Source organism: Ptiloglossa arizonensis, chromosome 2 (assembly GCF_051014685.1).
Source record: "Ptiloglossa arizonensis isolate GNS036 chromosome 2, iyPtiAriz1_principal, whole genome shotgun sequence".
Lineage (NCBI taxonomy): Eukaryota > Metazoa > Arthropoda > Insecta > Hymenoptera > Colletidae > Ptiloglossa > Ptiloglossa arizonensis.
The window spans coordinates 21,845,946-21,862,655 of NC_135049.1; the positions used below are offsets into that span (position 1 = coordinate 21,845,946).

Consider the following 16,710-nt stretch of genomic DNA (forward strand, 5'->3'; position numbering starts at 1 on the left):
GCTCGGTGGTGTCGAAGCTTGTAAAATAATACGAAACACGAGGACGAGTTCAGAATTCAACGATTAATCTTCGATCGGTGATCTAAAATTCGTTTCAACGATTACGTTAAACGTATCAGTCAACCGATGCGTCGTTAACCCTTGAAACATTTACTTCCAAGTGTTTCCGAACAATTACTTTCACCGTGGAAAAATAATACCAGATTCTTGCATCTTCGTGAAATTTTCCACGCGCCAAAAGGTTAAAAGAGTAACGGGTACTCGATACGCTAGAGCTCGATACTAAATACACAGAATCCCTCTTATTCCCACAACTGGTTTCGTTCTATCGAGACAAGGCTCTCCAATTGAATCGAGCACCGTATCATCGCGGCGGGTCTTCCTCGTGGTCTCGTAGGAGGAACTTTTATCGCGGTGATTCCTCGGAGGCGATAAGATCGATGTATCGACCAGCCTCGATTCGATAAGAGATCGAAACACCGGGGACCCGACGAGATCGATCCCCGAAAAACGTTCGTACACCCTAGAAACCAGCGAATCGGGACCAGTGGGAGGAACGAAGATATCGTTATCGCGTAATCGATAGTCATCGATGTCCAGGACGGTTTGTCGTCCGCTCGTGGAAGGAACGGAGGCGCGTCGTAGTATCGAATTATGCGGAAAGCACGCGCGTTCGCCCCGCGTAACGTCAACGGACAATTTCGTTGATTTCTACCACCGATTCGACGAGCAACTCGGTCTTTAAACGACCGTAAGCTTCGGTTTACGCGACCCAACCGCCGCTATTGATCCGAATACCGAATCGAAACCGAACAACGACTGACGTATCGATCCCATGGTGTGTCCCAGTTTCATCGAGCCACTCTTGGAAAGGATACCGACGTGCTTTATGCTCCTTTCGTTTCCTACGTTATCGCGATCGCGTGGGCTGCACCCGCCCCCGTTCTCGCGTTAGGATGACAATTATCACCTGGCGAGCTGTTTTTACACAAAGACGACGTCCTAAGAACAACGGTACCCTCGCGTGCGAACCTTGTTCGCGAGTGATTACGAAAGTCTACTATCACCTACCTACCTACCTACCGTAGCTGCGTTTGATCGCGTTGCTCTATCCGTTGATTCGAGATCGAAGATGATCCCTTAGGTGGACGATTCAACGCGTAAAATCGAATCGAAAACGTACAATGGAATTTTCCCCCACGAGGCTTCGTTTTCGAGAAATTGAAGTTTAAAGAACGCTCGGGGCGCGCTGATTTTATACGAGGACGTCGTACGAACAGTGGAAACCCTCGCGTGCAAACTCTGCGGATGACTGCGGACGAACTCTTTGTCCGCGTGTGATCACAAAGATCTATCGCCAACCTACTGCACCGACGTTTCGTCGTTGTTCTATCCGTTGTTTGGAAATTCAAGGTGCTCCCCCGATGGGTGATTCGGAATGTAAAATTGGTAGATTTTTTCGCACGAGGCTTTGCTTTCGGGAAAATGAATTTCAGAACACTTCGAGGTTGGTTTTGTACGAATACGATGTCGTAAGAGGAAACGTGAAACTTTGTCTGTTGACGATTACAAAGAAACGTTCTACGGTAATTGGTTCTTTAAAATTCAAAGTGCTCGCACTGTTGGACGATTCGTGATGTAACATCGAGTCGAAAACGTAGAATGGAATTTTTTCGTACGACGTTTCGTTTTCGAGAAAATGAATTTCAAAACACCCCAAGATTGATTTTGTACGTAAGAGCAAAGGTGCAAACTCTGTCCGTCGACGATTACAAAGAAACGTTCTACGGTAATTGGTTCTTTAAAATTCAAAGTGCTCGCACTGTTGGACGATTCGTGATGCAAAATCGCGTCGAAAACGTAGAATGGAATTTTGTCGTGCGACGTTTCGTTTTCGAGAAAATCGAATTAAAATAACGGTCGGGGCGCGCGTGTATCCGTGACTCTCGACTCGACGCATCCACTTACGCTATAGCGTACCGCCACTTCTGCGAGTTTCTGCATTTATGAGCATTGGCAATGACACGCTTTGTCTTCTGTCATTTCTGTTATCTTACTCGCCATTGGTGACTATCGATATCGACTGACGGTACGTGTAACCGTGAATACATCGACACACGGGGAGTGTCTCGCGGAGATGGACGAAATTCTTATCTAGATAGAAATTTCGAGTACAAGGTGAACAACATTTTATCCGTGGATAAATATTAGCTTAAATTACCTTTCACCTTGAAAGAATAAAAATCTATCTGTATAACCGTTCGCTGGAATAAATCGGCGCACCGTGCTCGTCACCGTGACGGTGCAAAGAATTTTCCAATGTAATTCTCTCGAGAACGAATCCACCGAATAATATTTTCGGAGAATATTGGTTCGAAAGACGTCGATCGAGAAATTCGCGATTTTACCATGGAGTGGGGAGGAAAAAGAAAAAAAAAAGAAAACAAATTCCATACGAAAAATTTTCCCTCTCTCCTCGAGCGGAACGAGTTCGTGCAATTTCTATGCAGGGAATTCTTTCTGCAGTGCACGGCAACTCTGTCGTCGAGGGATTCTATCGCACCGAGAGAAAGTGGAGGTAAACCGATGCACCTGGGGTAGAGCAATCGAACTCTTGGTGGATTCTCCGGAGTGACCTTGGCACCTTTGCTACGGTCTGCACGGTGGCGTGTTCCTCATCGACGTTCGCGAATGCTGCTATTGGCAGCGGTGGAATTCCGTTTAATCGCAACGACATCGATTGCCCGACGCAGCCAGACGAACGAATTACACTTTACCCGCTCGCCAGACGCGTCTATTGAACCCTCGATTGCTCCAATTTTGTATTCCTGTCGGAAGATCTCGATACCGTCCCGATGAATAAATCCTCTCGATTTTCAACAAACGGAGCGCGAACTGTTCGATGCACTCGGCGTGCTTCTTTCACGGATATTTCGTATCGAAGAACTCGTATCTTGCCTCGTGACTCGTTCGCGGGGAAATGTTACTCGTTCGCGAAGGACGATCGATAAAAGGTAGTAACGCTCGATCGTAGAATTCATCGTAAGTACGAGATCTGGAATCTTAAACGATATCCACGTTAATTTCTCCAAAGGTCGTTTCTCTTCCGAAACGATAAAAGTCATCGAGACGATGCGTCTTCTCTATCGAGAATCGAAGTTCCCCCATAGTAAGTTTCACGATCCACGATGGGTAAGCGTACGCGTTGAAATTATTAAAAAAAAAGACACTTTTCTCGAAAAGAGAGGACCTTTTGGGAGAAATTATTTTCGTACAGTTGGATAAAACTGTTTCACATTCTCCACGATTATTTCTTTCTCTGTAACGATCCCGGAGATAATCGGACGTTACGTTTCCGTTGAATCACCCTCTATACGTACGAGTAACTTTCCAGCGTTACTTCCTTCGATCGGATGTGTGGAATTCAGTGGAACAAAGTACGAACGACGCGACGCCCGAGAATCGCGAGTCCACGTTTTTATAAAAGAACCGGGCACACCCCTTGGATTCTTTCACACGCGCGTAGATTCCTCCGGACTCGCGAGAAACGTACCGGATAGGAAAGCTCTCCTCCGCTTTCGTGAAAAGGAGAACTCAGTGTTTACCGTATCGTCGGGCACACAGTATGATAATAGGTTCGCTACTTACAATTAGTCGTAACGATGAAACAAACGAGGACAGATCCAACGTAGTATTTTCTTCGCAAACACACGATTCGAGTAACCGCTATAAATCTTACTCCCGATCGGGTTTCACGCGTCCAGGGAACAACTCGACTTCCGTCGACGGGAAGCGTTTCCACGAGAAGGTCGATCGACGGAATCCACGATTTTCCAAATATTTACCGAGCGAGCTTTCGGGAAATACGCAACGAAATGGGCTCCGAGACTCGGACTGTCGGCCATTAGAGGGAAAAGAACGCTACTCCCTGCGCGAACCTTTCAGAAACAGGCCTTGACACGTGACATTGTATAAATATATTTCTGCACACCGTTCTTCTCCACTGAGAAAAAAAAACAAACGTCGTACACGTCCCGTCCCGTGGATCCATTCTCGCGAACAAAAATACATAAATACCGAAAACAACGGCTCGCGTTAATATAAATTTCCTCCTCGTGTTAAATTTATCGCCCGACAATTCCTATCGCTGTAATTACAAATCACGTTCATCCGTAACTTTTTCAACCTCGAGGTACAATTTATGCAAACCTACCGTACTTTACGTACTCGTCAACTACCCGATGCGTGAAACACGGCTCAGAGAGAAATCGAACGATTTCCAGGTAAGCGTAATTAATAAATTTCTACATGGAAATGTCGCTAATTTAACGAGTCGAACGATTCGTTTCAATTTTGCTCGCAACTTTCAAGAAACGAAAAAAACAATATACTTCAACCCTACCAACGAGGGACACTTCGTCCCCACGATGTCTCATTTTGTGCATTTTACCGAGAAAGTATAATTATAAAAAAAAAGAACCCATCGATAAGATCGTTTCCAATATCGAAGACTACCCTCCGCCTCGTGCTAACTCGTGCCACGAAAGAAGGATTGTTAAGGGTCGAGCGAACCGATTGGTCGTGAATTCCTTTTAATTTCGTTGGTCGAAACGAGCAGTTCGAGATCGCTGTAAATTACGAGCACGCGGATATGCGGCTAGCGGGGATCGCGACCGGGAAACGCTCACGGTTTGCGATCGCGGGCAAAAAGGAATGAAAATTTTTCCAAGCGGATCTGGCGCGACTGGCGGTCTCAGCAGACGTCGTCCCTTATCGGGAGCAAGGTGCCCGACTGTCTGGCCAAGTAGTTTGTTCTGTATTCGAGCCAACTGGAGTCCGGTGTACGTGGTATACACGGTGAACAGAAAACCCCTTTTCCCAAGCGAGCGAGCGAGCGTTCTTCTGTCTGCCCGCGTCAGGAAGTTCTTACACCGAGCGGATACGCATCGCGGCGCGTTCACGCGACGCGTTCACCGAGACCATCCCCCTTTCACAGTGTAAACACAAACGCGAACGAAGCTGCTTGGTAACCAGCCGCCATTAACCAACCACGACCACGTACAACCAAGGCTTATTTCAAGCGACCGGTGCAACCCCGAGCGGATTTTTCGTCTTTGATCGTTTTTTTTTACAAATTACAACGAGGGACGAGGGACGTTGTTCGGTGTGTTTTTTGCCAAGTTAAATTTGAAAAGTTCGCTGATTCCGGTTACCACACTGTTGGTAACGTCCCTAGGGCAACGGGAGGATTGTTCGTGAGATTGTAAAATCGTCGAGATTTCACCTTTGCACCGTGAATTAAAATCGTAATCCGATCGGCGATAGGTTACGATCAACCGATGGACGGACGATTAGGTTAAGCGAGTACCTCGTTTAACGTGCGAATCTTCACCTCGATAGACGAACCGAAGTCATTGGTAAGGGTATCGTTCTCGTTTAACGTGTATCTCGATGTATCCAATTAGCGAGCAACGATCACGATTAACGTGTAATCGAATCGTTGATAAACGATCGCGACGATCGAGCATTGCCTCGCTTAACGGTCGAATCTTTCCCTCGATAAGCGAACCGTGGTCTCGTTCGTCGCTTCTCCCTATCTCGTTCAACGTGCACCGATCTCGATGTATCCAATGAACGATAAACGATTACGATTAACGTGTAATCGAGCCACTGGCGAACGATCACCGTGTATTAATGTACGAATCGATGATCTCGTCGCTCGTACCTTGTCCCTGCTCTTTTCTCGGTGCATCCGAGACTTCGAGTCCGAAACGTGAGAGCTTAATACCCAGAATAAACGCAGCCGAAACGAAGTCGGGGGCTCGTCGTGAAATTACAACGAACGTAGGCGAGCGTAGGAATGTAACACCGAGTACTCGACACGGTAATGGCGCGATATTGCATTTACAATGAACGTGACCCTGCGAAACGAAAGAAAAAAACACTCGAGCGATAATTCTCTTTCACCTGCATCGATCAGCGAGATTCCCAGCCGCGATATTCCACATTTTTCCATCCTGTCGAGCAACCGTGACAACCGACCGCTCTTTCTCTCGGATAATTTGTACCCTCGGCGACTGAAAACTAATCGAGACGAACCTCGGGGCGCGTGCGCGAATTAAACGCAAATTTCCGTCCTCGGTAAACGCAAACGCGAACTTCCGACGCGTTCTCACCCCGTTTTGCAAAAAGGCGATCGGTTAAACAAATACAAAAGTGCGTACCCCGATCGACGGTACTGTCGAAACGATACGTAATAGAAACGTCGAAAGAAATATTGCAGCGGCTTGTAACCACTCGTAGATTACGCATATATAGGTATATCGAAAGGCTTCGAGGCAAATTGAAAGAATTGTTGTTTTCCTTTCGGACGAACTCGCGTTTGTTTCCGTATCGTGGTACGCGCTTAGAAATCAAATGTATCGTTCGAACGATTCGAAATATTCAAATAACCGGCACGATTGTTGGCTTTGAAACCGTCGGAGAGTGTTCGCAATTTATTTCAACGTTAATCGATTTATTAAAGGAAGATCGTTTGTTGTTTCTCGCGCGGAAGCCTCGAGAGCTCCGTTAAAAATAGCAGCGAGCGGCTATTGTTCGGATGTATTATATTATCGATTCGAAGATACATCAAGGTTCGAGAAATGCTTTCGAATTTCCACGATCCCCGATATTTACGTTTAATCATCGACCGGTGGGACAATTGACGATCATCGATACAAAATTTCAGTCGTAAAGATAGAAACGTCCGATGAAACAAATGCCCCGTTCCGAATGCAAATCGTACTGATCAATTCGATGCGGAAGAATCTCGAACACAGCCAGTGAATTATTCACCCTTTGGTAGCCTGTAACTGCGCTCAATATTCATAAACGAACCGAATACAGTCACCTTTCGCATATTTTTAGCCCGGTTATCGTTTCCGCGAAGAACTTGTACCAAACTTTTTATCGGTTTTAAGAAGTTTCCCTACATGGTTTATCGTGACTTTTGTTCAACTTTGCCGCGCGAGCTGGTCGTACAAAAGTCACAGGGAATGCGTTTAAATTAACCAAAATTCGATTGCGACTTACTGTTCACAGCTAGGAGAAACGATGCTTCGAAAGAACAATAACGCGTTCGATGATCGTACCTTCGAACCCGAATTGTTCATTCATCGAACGTTATTTTTCAAACGTTTTCTAACGTATTGTTCGTGTAGGGTTTCGCGACACCCGGTATCCGATAAATGTACGCGTGACGAGTACGCGGTATAGCACGGATAAAAAAAGAAAACTACGGCGCGAAATCGTCGTAGGCGGGGCCGGTGAGCGAAATAAACGCGCGCGATTGATCTCGAGGTTCGACGAGCGGGTAATTGGCCCGAGCGTAATCGGACTACGCGTGCTCAACGAGCGTAATTAATAATTCCGGGTCGAGTTTTCGCGTGGAAAAATCTCGAACGAATTCATAACCGCGAAGACGATCGTCTCTCGTTGGGGAAACGAGCGGACCGCGAGTTATACGAACGCGGTGCAACGCGATGCACCGCGATGCAACGCGATGCAACGCGAGAGGGACGTAGGAACGGGGAAAGAAAAAGGAGAGGAGCGTCTTTACATCGGGCACTCATTCGCGAAAGGTTGTAGACCCTGGCCGTGTATTATTAACGCGATGTACATCGATTTTGTCTGCCGTGGCTCCGTAAACTCATTTCCATTTCCCGCGAGCCCCGCGGAAACCGCGAACACGTCGAAACGAATCGATCCGCGGGCATTTTCCGCGAGAATTTTCCCTCACACTTGCGCCCTGACCCATCTCGCGAAAAACCCGCCAAGAAACGAACGATAGAACCGTTTCATAAAAGTTGGAACGAACGATTCAACCGTAAACAATCTAGCGCCTTTTTTTTTCGAGATAGAACCCAGTTTTGAACAATTTGTACGCGTTTGAACGAACGAGGCATGTTTCGCGACGTACTGAACACGTGCCCCACGAGTGGATTTTTTCAGTGTTTTAAGTCTCCCTTTCTTGGTTCGATAATTAGAATTTTGTCAACGTTGTGTATATTTTGGAGAAGTTTAATACGACGATGATGTAACGAAATTTATGTAAAGAAAAGTGCATTTTCGTTTTATAGATTACTCTTCAATGTTAGTGCATTATTTCTCGGGAAATGAATACACTCATGAAAGAAAATATTCCTTATCCCCAATTTTGCTGTATTTGCGACGAAACGGATCGGTGCATTAAAAAAATAAGAAATAACGTTCGAGGCACTTAGGTACCGACTCGAAGGACTCAAGTTGGCTCCTAACTCTTTCGTTTTCACTGCGGCAATACCGTTAGGTGGTATTACGAATTGAAATATGTTTTCAAAGGGTTTTCTACGCGCGTAAGAACTCTGAGATTGAAATTATCATAGTGTCGATACGTTTCCACCGATCGAGTATTTTCCATTCGACGCGCGCAAAGTACAAAGAAACGTTACCATTTCGGTAGCAAACGGTTAATTCACGTACCGTGTAATTTCGTTCGAACGCGATACAATCTCGACTACGACGAACCGTTACACTCTTGGTTAAAAATATCGCACAATTTCTACCGTTAGAAGTATCGTAACAGACAGAAACTTTTCTTGTCCGTGTAACAAGGATTTGAAAATCGAGTACACGACGAAAATTAAACAGTCGATGGGATAAATGTTATCCAAGTGCATCGAAATATACGTAAAATCGAAACTATCGCCACTGACTTTTTACTTTACACCCGATTGGATGTACATAATATTTATTTCGCGTCCTAATCAATTATTTTCGATTTCGTACCAAGTGCAAGGCAACTTACAACGATCGTTACTTAAACGCGCGTAACTTTCGTTGATCGTCGAATTTGTCTACGAACAGCGTATGGACCGATTGATATCGCACTAAACAATTATCGCGAGGGGAAAAAATTAACGATAAACCGTGGACCCGGTCTCGAGACGATTCCTCGAGCATTCCTCGCCGCGATGCATCCGTCGCGGATGCTCTTGGCGAGATTACAAATTCTGGCACCGAAGTCCGCATCGCAAAGATTAGTTCCGAACTCACGAACTGAGGAGAAGCATCGCGGTGAAACCTGTGCCAGACGTTAAAATTTCTTTAATCGTCGTTTACTTTACGCAAACGAGTAACCTGTCTCCGGTTTGTTATGATACGTTAACCCTGAATTAAAAAATCTCTCATCTTCGCCCTCTCTGATCCACGATAAATTTTTTTCAATTTTCTGCAATACTTTAGAAATATATTCTCGATAGAAATATTTCGATGTGTGCGCGATAAACGTAACGGAGAACCGAAAGAAACGAATCTCTTTTCCACTGGCACGATTTCCCTCCGGAGGTATAAAATTACACCGAGAACTACGAGGTTAAATCTCGGCGAAAACGCGTCGATTGGTCGTGAATCTGGAACAATGCATCGATTCGGCACGGAAAAACAAGACAAACGGCGTAAAAATCCCCGACGGAAAAACATGCTGCGATTGGAAACGATTTCGTAGTTCCGCGAGCAGACGAATACGCGTTCGTCGAAGCGTGTGCGCGGATCCGTTTCCATTGTGCGGAAGCACGATGTTGGATAAAAAAAAAAAGGAAAGGAAAAGAGAAGAAAGAAAAGAAAGAGAGAAACGTCGGGTGGAAGTCGATCGAATTCGACCGAGAGCTCGGTACTCGGTTATCGTTTCCCCGAGACGCGAGGAAGCCTCGACCTCGTCGAAAGCCATCGATTCCTTCGCCGCGAACCAGCGTGTTAAGTATAAGAGCGCTCGAAACGCTCGAGCCAAGTTCACCGAGGATCTACAGTGAGGATCGGTTGGTGTTTTTTCTTTTTCTAATAATTTCGAAACAGTCGATTCTCTCTTCCTCGATCCTCAATGAATTCGTTTCTCCGAACACTCTTTCTCTTCACTCGAAATGAAAATTAAACGATCCCTAACGTTACCAGAAGCTTTTCGGTATCATAATGATCATCGTGATGTATCGTCGAACTCACCCTGAGGTTCCATCGCGCGGCGCGTCGATCGTCTAGATCTTCCCCGTTCCCGTGATCATCGTTGCGGAGAAACTCCGTGGAGAGATATCGTAGCAGAAACGAATAAAAAAAGTAAAGAAAAAAATGAAAAAAAACGAACGGTGTTTCCTTTCGGTGTTTATCGTCACGGTGTTTTTGCGGGACGAATTCGCGCTAACGCACTAGTGGCCCCGAGTTTATCGTTCGTTCCGCGAAACCGATCAACGAGACGACTCTTCCTCGTCGGGAAGCGGATCGTTGAAATCAACGCGCGAGAACGAGCGGCGACGAGCGAGGGTCGTCGCCGTTTGGCTGGGAAGAGCGACCACCCCGCTGTATATCTTCCCTTTGAAGCCACGTGCTGAATTCAACGCTCGCCGGGAAAAGAAAGACGAAGCGAGACGGAACGAGCCGGACCTACGGCGAGAGAGAGAGAGGGAGAGATCGACCGCGAGAACCACGTCGGCGCGAAGCGTCGCGACGCCTACGCCGACGCGCGCACAACGCGTACGAGGGAACACCGAGTGAAAACCACCACCACCACCACCACCATCATCATCGTCAACCCTCGATCCGTTCGATCGCGAGTGTTCATCGATCGTCGATTAATCGCGAGAGAGCGATTACTAGGAAACGAAGTAGCACGTTTTGCACGGGAGCTGAAATCGCGATACGGGTACTCGTCGTTCAACAATTTTGTATATTTACGGTACGGTTTTGCGATTCTAACTGTGAATTACAATTTTAACGTCGAATGTAACCCCACGAGAACATTACCGGTGCTGCAACTTTTTCACCGGGCACAAAGGGAAGAGATCGTCCGGGATTGTTTACGGGATGATAATTGGATTTATTTCGCGGAGCGTGTTAACGAAAGGTAAATAAAATTATTTCAATTTTAACGTTCTTTCGTCCGCAAGTTTATCAAGACATTATTGCTACAACGTCGTGAATTTTTCGTACGACGACGCGACGGATCGCGCGTATAATTGTCTATATATAACTGCTAGATTTTGTTTTTTTTTTTCTTTGAATTCTGTGATGTATCTCACGAACGTCCACGAGACGGATTTTCTTCTTGTAACGGTTCTTATTTCGATGTAGCGAGTCGATGAATTATTTAACAATTTCGTTAAGTATTGTTGAATTTTCTGCGATTAATTCGGTACAGTGTTTCGGTGTTTCTTTTCACTTTTTTTTTTCTGGTTTCACTAGAATGGTAGAAACTTCAACGAGACAGTTTTGAAAAATTATTTTCCGTTGCTACCGTTCCGTACTCTGTTCCTTTCTTCCATAATGGATGTATAAATTTGCATAATGGTCGTATCGGTTTGATTTTGATCTCCATTATGGGTAATTATTATTTGAGAAAGCTATGTATTTACCGTCTCTGTTGAACGACATTTTCGAAATAGGGCATACATTGTTCGCGTAATGTTAATATCGATTCAACGATATGAAAAAGAACTCGATCTCGCAGTCGTCGAGCTTCTCGAACGCTACGAATATCCCGATACTCGTAACGAAAGTCGTTTCGTATTCAATTTATCGAATTATCGATACGATCGATGGTAATCGAGACAAACCAACAGGAAGAAGAAAATTACGAGAAGTAACGCGCGATTTGCAATTTTTATTCAATTACATTTCATTCTCCGTAACGAATACCGAAAGAAAAAATCCATGCTCGTCGATCAGGATCCCAGAAAACCAAGTACAACATTGTAATTGGTAAATAAGTTTCCACTCTTACCAAGAATAATAAATATCGAGCAAGATGGAATCGTGCAACAGACCTACGTCTTCCCGTTGCAAAACATCACGTGAAAATTGATAAAGTTTATTTAATATCATTTTATTTCCTCCGACGAAGCTCGAAATGAAAAATCTCTGCTCGCCGAATCTGATCTGAGAAGTCGCGACACATCGTAAATGATGAATCGAAGTGTATTGCGATCGACGATCGAATTAACGTTACAACTGAACCGAAGTACGTTGCAATTTATAAACAAAAGTACCGTATCGTAATCGGTGGAATTGTTAAAGTTTCTTTATTAACGGAATAATGATAATCGCGAGGTACGTAGACCCGCGTTCTCGTATCGCGAAACGCGTCTACCTACCTTACGTTCGATGGAATATGGAAATTGGTGAAGTTCGGCAAGTTCGTCGAACAGATTGAATTTGAAGCAGGTTGTTAACGAGACTTGCCACCCATTACGGGCCGTGTAATTCGTACAATAATTTCAACCGATAGAACTTTAAAATGCTCTGACTTTATTAAACGTAACTCGATCGAACCGTGAACTTTCCCCGCGTCCCATTAACTAATTGTTTTCGCAACGTTATGGTTTCGCGGCCGGGTAAGTTATGGAAATGAGCATGGCCGGTGCATCAGATATCAGCAGCCAGGCCACGGTTCGATTTTCTACGTCTTTGGAGTTCCTTCGACGCGTTTCGTTCTAACGAAACAACGAGAAACGATTCGAGCAGCTCTCCAACCAATGATGAAAAAAATCCTTAATGAATGAAAAAATCGTTTTTCCAATTGCTCTTTGAATCCGATCGGATTTTTCGCGATAACTTTTATTGATACTCGAACCGGATACTTCTGTATATATATGTGTGTGTACGTTTATCGTTCTCTGTATCAACGAAAAGAGGGATCGATCCTCTAGTATCGTTGATTTATCCAAATTCTTTGTAAAAGTGTCCCGTAACACGACGCGTGTCGCAATTTTCGAAAATAGTCGCCCCGAAATATTTAACAATCGTTACGACCGTCATAAATTATTCCACCAGCGACGCGAATTAAGAGGTCGATACTCCTACGAGAGAACTACGCAGAATTCATTATCGTTGTAACAGCGATCTAAGAATACTTCCTGTCCATCGCTACATGCCCCGAGAACCGTAAAGTTCGTTGTCGCTATTGTAAACCGATCCGTGGACGCCGATAAAACATTTAAAAATACGCCCGCGTGTCCGAATACTTATCTATGGAAATCGTTATCGTTGTTTCGTTACGGCCGAGGATAAATGAAAATCAACGGCGGTGTGACCGTTCTGTGAATAAAATCGTAACGGAGTTCTTCGACAACGAGACGATAAAATAATTCTACACCGAAATCATGAACATCGATTCGATCGAGATCATCTATCCTCCGTCTCGCGTGCAATGACTATTAAAACCCTTTCGACTCGAGAGGCGATCCTCGATCGCCACTCAATTCGATGTACTTTCACCAATTTGGAAAACCATCGTGGTTTGGAATTCAAATTAAAATTCAATCGTTTCTCGTAAGATGTGAACGTACGTATACGAAACGTTGAAACGAAAATGTTCCATTTGAGATTAATTTCAATTAATTAAACGATTCGAAGGATTTCGTCGTGGTGATAGTTTCCGGACAACGGAAAGGGTTAAACGGACAACGTTCCGAATGTTGAACAATACTCGTGGAAATTTGAATACGAATCGAGGAGGAAGTTATTACAGTCGTGGAAGTAGTTTCGTGCTGACCCGGGACGCGGTAACCGCAAAAAGACAGTAAACCACGGACAAACATGTTTTTACAGCCTGGAAAGTGATTCTAAAGGCTCGTGTGAAAAATCATTGCTCGACGAGGGTGGAATGAACGCGAACGACGAAAAATCGTTATTTCTGTGGTGGTTGGCGCGGTGGAGTCGGATCCAAATCAATCGACCGTTCGAGGTCACTGAAACGATCCTTCCTATCGTATCGTTCGGCTACCCCCACCACTGTAAGCTCACCATTTCTCGACGCTTGCATAACGCGAAAAGAGATGGTACGCTTTTAATGCGATTCTCAATAGCAGAAGTAACTCTAGACGGGACAATCGAGTTTCTTTCGAGAAAACGTACGATCGATCGTACCAAGTCTTAAGATCGTGAGACATTTCGCGATGTTAGATTACGATTGTGAGATGTTTACATCTTACGAAGGGACGAAATCCAATCGGTCACTTATCGGCGAAGAATTCGAGTACACTCGAATCCTGATTCGTCGAATGTTAAATATAGCGAGGACTGGTAAATATAGCGACGATCACCTAATCCAAACTGAGAACTTTTCATTGAAATTATTCGGAGTCGAAACAGTTTGTTAAAACGAATAGCGTAACGATGTGGCGACAAGTAGACTTTGAAATGTAGACTGATTTATTCGTGAGCTTGGTTTATATACTTATTGTTATCTTAAGAAATGTTCTATGTGAAGTACGGGTTGAAAAGTCTCACACGGCTAGTTTTCAAAGCAAGTCTTATCGGGAGGGTGTTCGTCCAAGTTGAATATAGCGAGGATTGGCGAGAGTCGCGACGATCACCTAATCCAAACTAAGTACTTGGGTTAAAACGGACAGCGTGACGACGTGACGACAGGTAGACTTCAAAATGCGGACTGATTTATTCGTGAGCTTGGTTTATATACATGTTGTTATCTTGAGGAATGTTCGATGGCGTTGTGTGAAGTACGAGCTGAAAAGTTTCACACGGCTAGTTTTCGGAGCAAGTCTTATCGGGTGGGCGTTCGTCGAATTCGAGCTTGGGAATCAGGATGCACTGGCAGCGTTCCGGATGGTACAGTGGTGATTAAGTCGTTCGTAGAAATTAAACATCGAGAGTCGTCGCACGATCTTTGTAAACGTCCGTGCGAAATTTCAACGGGAAATATCGGGTCGTTCGGAAAGTCATTTCTTTTTTTTTTTTTTTTTTTGGTGAAAATGAAACACGATTTCTTTAGAACATTTATTTAAATTATATTTTATTAAATTATGTATTCCCCGTTTTGGAAAACGAAGTCACTTGAACGAACAACCCAATATTTATTATTTCATTTCCGTACGACTTTTGAAAAATTCCCGCGCGTTTGTGAGTTTCTCGAATTCGATCGCTGGGTTCGAAACGATGCAAATTTATTGATCGTACAATACGTCCAATGTAATATTGATTGTATTGGATTACAGTTCTTTTTTTTTTGGTGAAAATGAAACACGATTTATTTAGAGTGTACAAACATTTTATTAAATTATGTATTCCCCGTTTTGGAAAACGAAATTATTTAAACCAACAACCCAATATTTATTATTTCATTTCCGTACGACTTTTGAAAAATTCCTGCGCGTTTGTGAGTTTCTCGAATTCGATCGCTGGGTTCGAAACCATGCAAATTTGTTGATCGTATAATACATCCAATATAATATCGGTTGTATTGGATTAGAGTTCGTTAAAAAAATTTCAATGGAAGTATAATATTGGTTCCGAATGTATTGTTACGGTAAAAAATGGGAGACAAAAATTTGTTCAGACTTGAAATTCCTCGCGGTCGATAAGACTAGGACGTTGCTGCTTTCGTCGGATAAAGACGCGAAATATTGTGCCCGCGGACGCCACAGCTTGTATTTATTATTTATAGAGTAATTTAATAACCCGCCCTCCGACTTACGGGGGAAACTTTTCGTGTCGCAGGGTCGAAGGTTTCGAAATCGTGTTTCGCCTTTTTTTTTTTTTTTATTATTTTTCACGCTTCGAATATTTTACCCAACGGAATTAACGTATACGTATAGCTACTCTGCTTCGTACGTGCATAATGTATTTATGTCGAAAATTAATTCGATTTATTATTCAACGCGCGACGTTGATAAGAAACGAGCGATCCATTGTCATTGATAGGCATTGTCCGCGTGTTACGCTTCTATAAATTTTCATAAAGCACTTGCATACATTTTGCATATTTGGGTATATTATTCTTGCGTAAGCACTCAAAGTTTAACGACGACGTAACCGAATGTTTGGAACAATCCATCGGACCGTGTTCAATATTTCACGAGAGATCTACCACCGCGAATAGAATTTTTTCCTTTATTTTTGACTACTGACGTATACTTCCATAAAACATTATCGACCACTTTTGAACAAATCGAGATTGCATCCCTAAAATTTAACGAGGCAGTCGAACGACTGCAAACGGTTTGCACAGGTCGGTATAAATTAACATTCACTTTTAATTTCACAATAGCGTTATTGTAATTATCGCGACAACAGGTGCTTTAAAGATACGTTGTAATGTTAAATACGATCCACTGTTTCAGAACAAGTCATTCGCGTAAGTAACGTACATCGAGGCGTGCCGAAAAATGAACGTCCCTCTTCGTTTCACGAAGAACAACGACCGTTTGACGCTTCCGCAACGATTGTTCTACGAAGAGAACGGATACCTGCTGTTTCCTCGTCTGGTACCGCAAGATGTGCTCGACAAGTGTCATCGAAGGTACCCGAACGCGAACGAACCACGTAAAAATAACGTAAAAGTTGAAAAAGAAATTTTAAAACCAAAAAAGAGAAAGAAAAAAGAAAGAAAATTTCTCCGTAATATAATCTATATGAAACGGTATCAGGAAGTAATTAAAATGTAGATGCACTGCAAAGCGAACAATTATCGGATTCGGTGTATACACAAATGTTACACGGCGTTCGATTAATTATTCAACGGTAAAGCGAACTCGGGATTTAAATTGTTAATCGCGGTACCACGTGGCCCGAAATGAATCGTATTGGATTCGACGACGGGAATCGGCTCGTTATTAATCATTTTCGTGCCGTAACACGTATAACGTTAAACGCGTACCACTTCTGTCGGGATATTGCGTTGCATCG

General features: G+C 43.9%; 2 protein-coding genes across 8 annotated transcripts in view; one reads left to right on the forward strand and one right to left on the reverse strand.

Moving 5' to 3' along the window:
* LOC143154799 (uncharacterized) overlaps positions 1–10,326 on the reverse strand; it is a 59,970-nt gene extending 49,644 nt beyond the window's left edge. Inside the window, exon 1 of the mRNA XM_076326776.1 lies at positions 10,018–10,326. The gene's annotated coding sequence lies outside the window, so the exon portion shown is untranslated. The remainder of the gene's footprint in view (positions 1–10,017) is intronic.
* Positions 1–16,710, forward strand: part of LOC143154804 (phytanoyl-CoA dioxygenase, peroxisomal-like) — an 87,392-nt gene that overhangs the window by 59,801 nt on the left and 10,881 nt on the right. For all 7 annotated transcript variants that reach the window (XM_076326790.1, XM_076326791.1, XM_076326788.1 and 4 more), the window contains one exon: positions 16,146–16,324. In XM_076326790.1, the coding sequence (XP_076182905.1) occupies positions 16,191–16,324 (134 nt within the window). In that variant the 5' untranslated portion in view covers positions 16,146–16,190. The remainder of the gene's footprint in view (positions 1–16,145; positions 16,325–16,710) is intronic.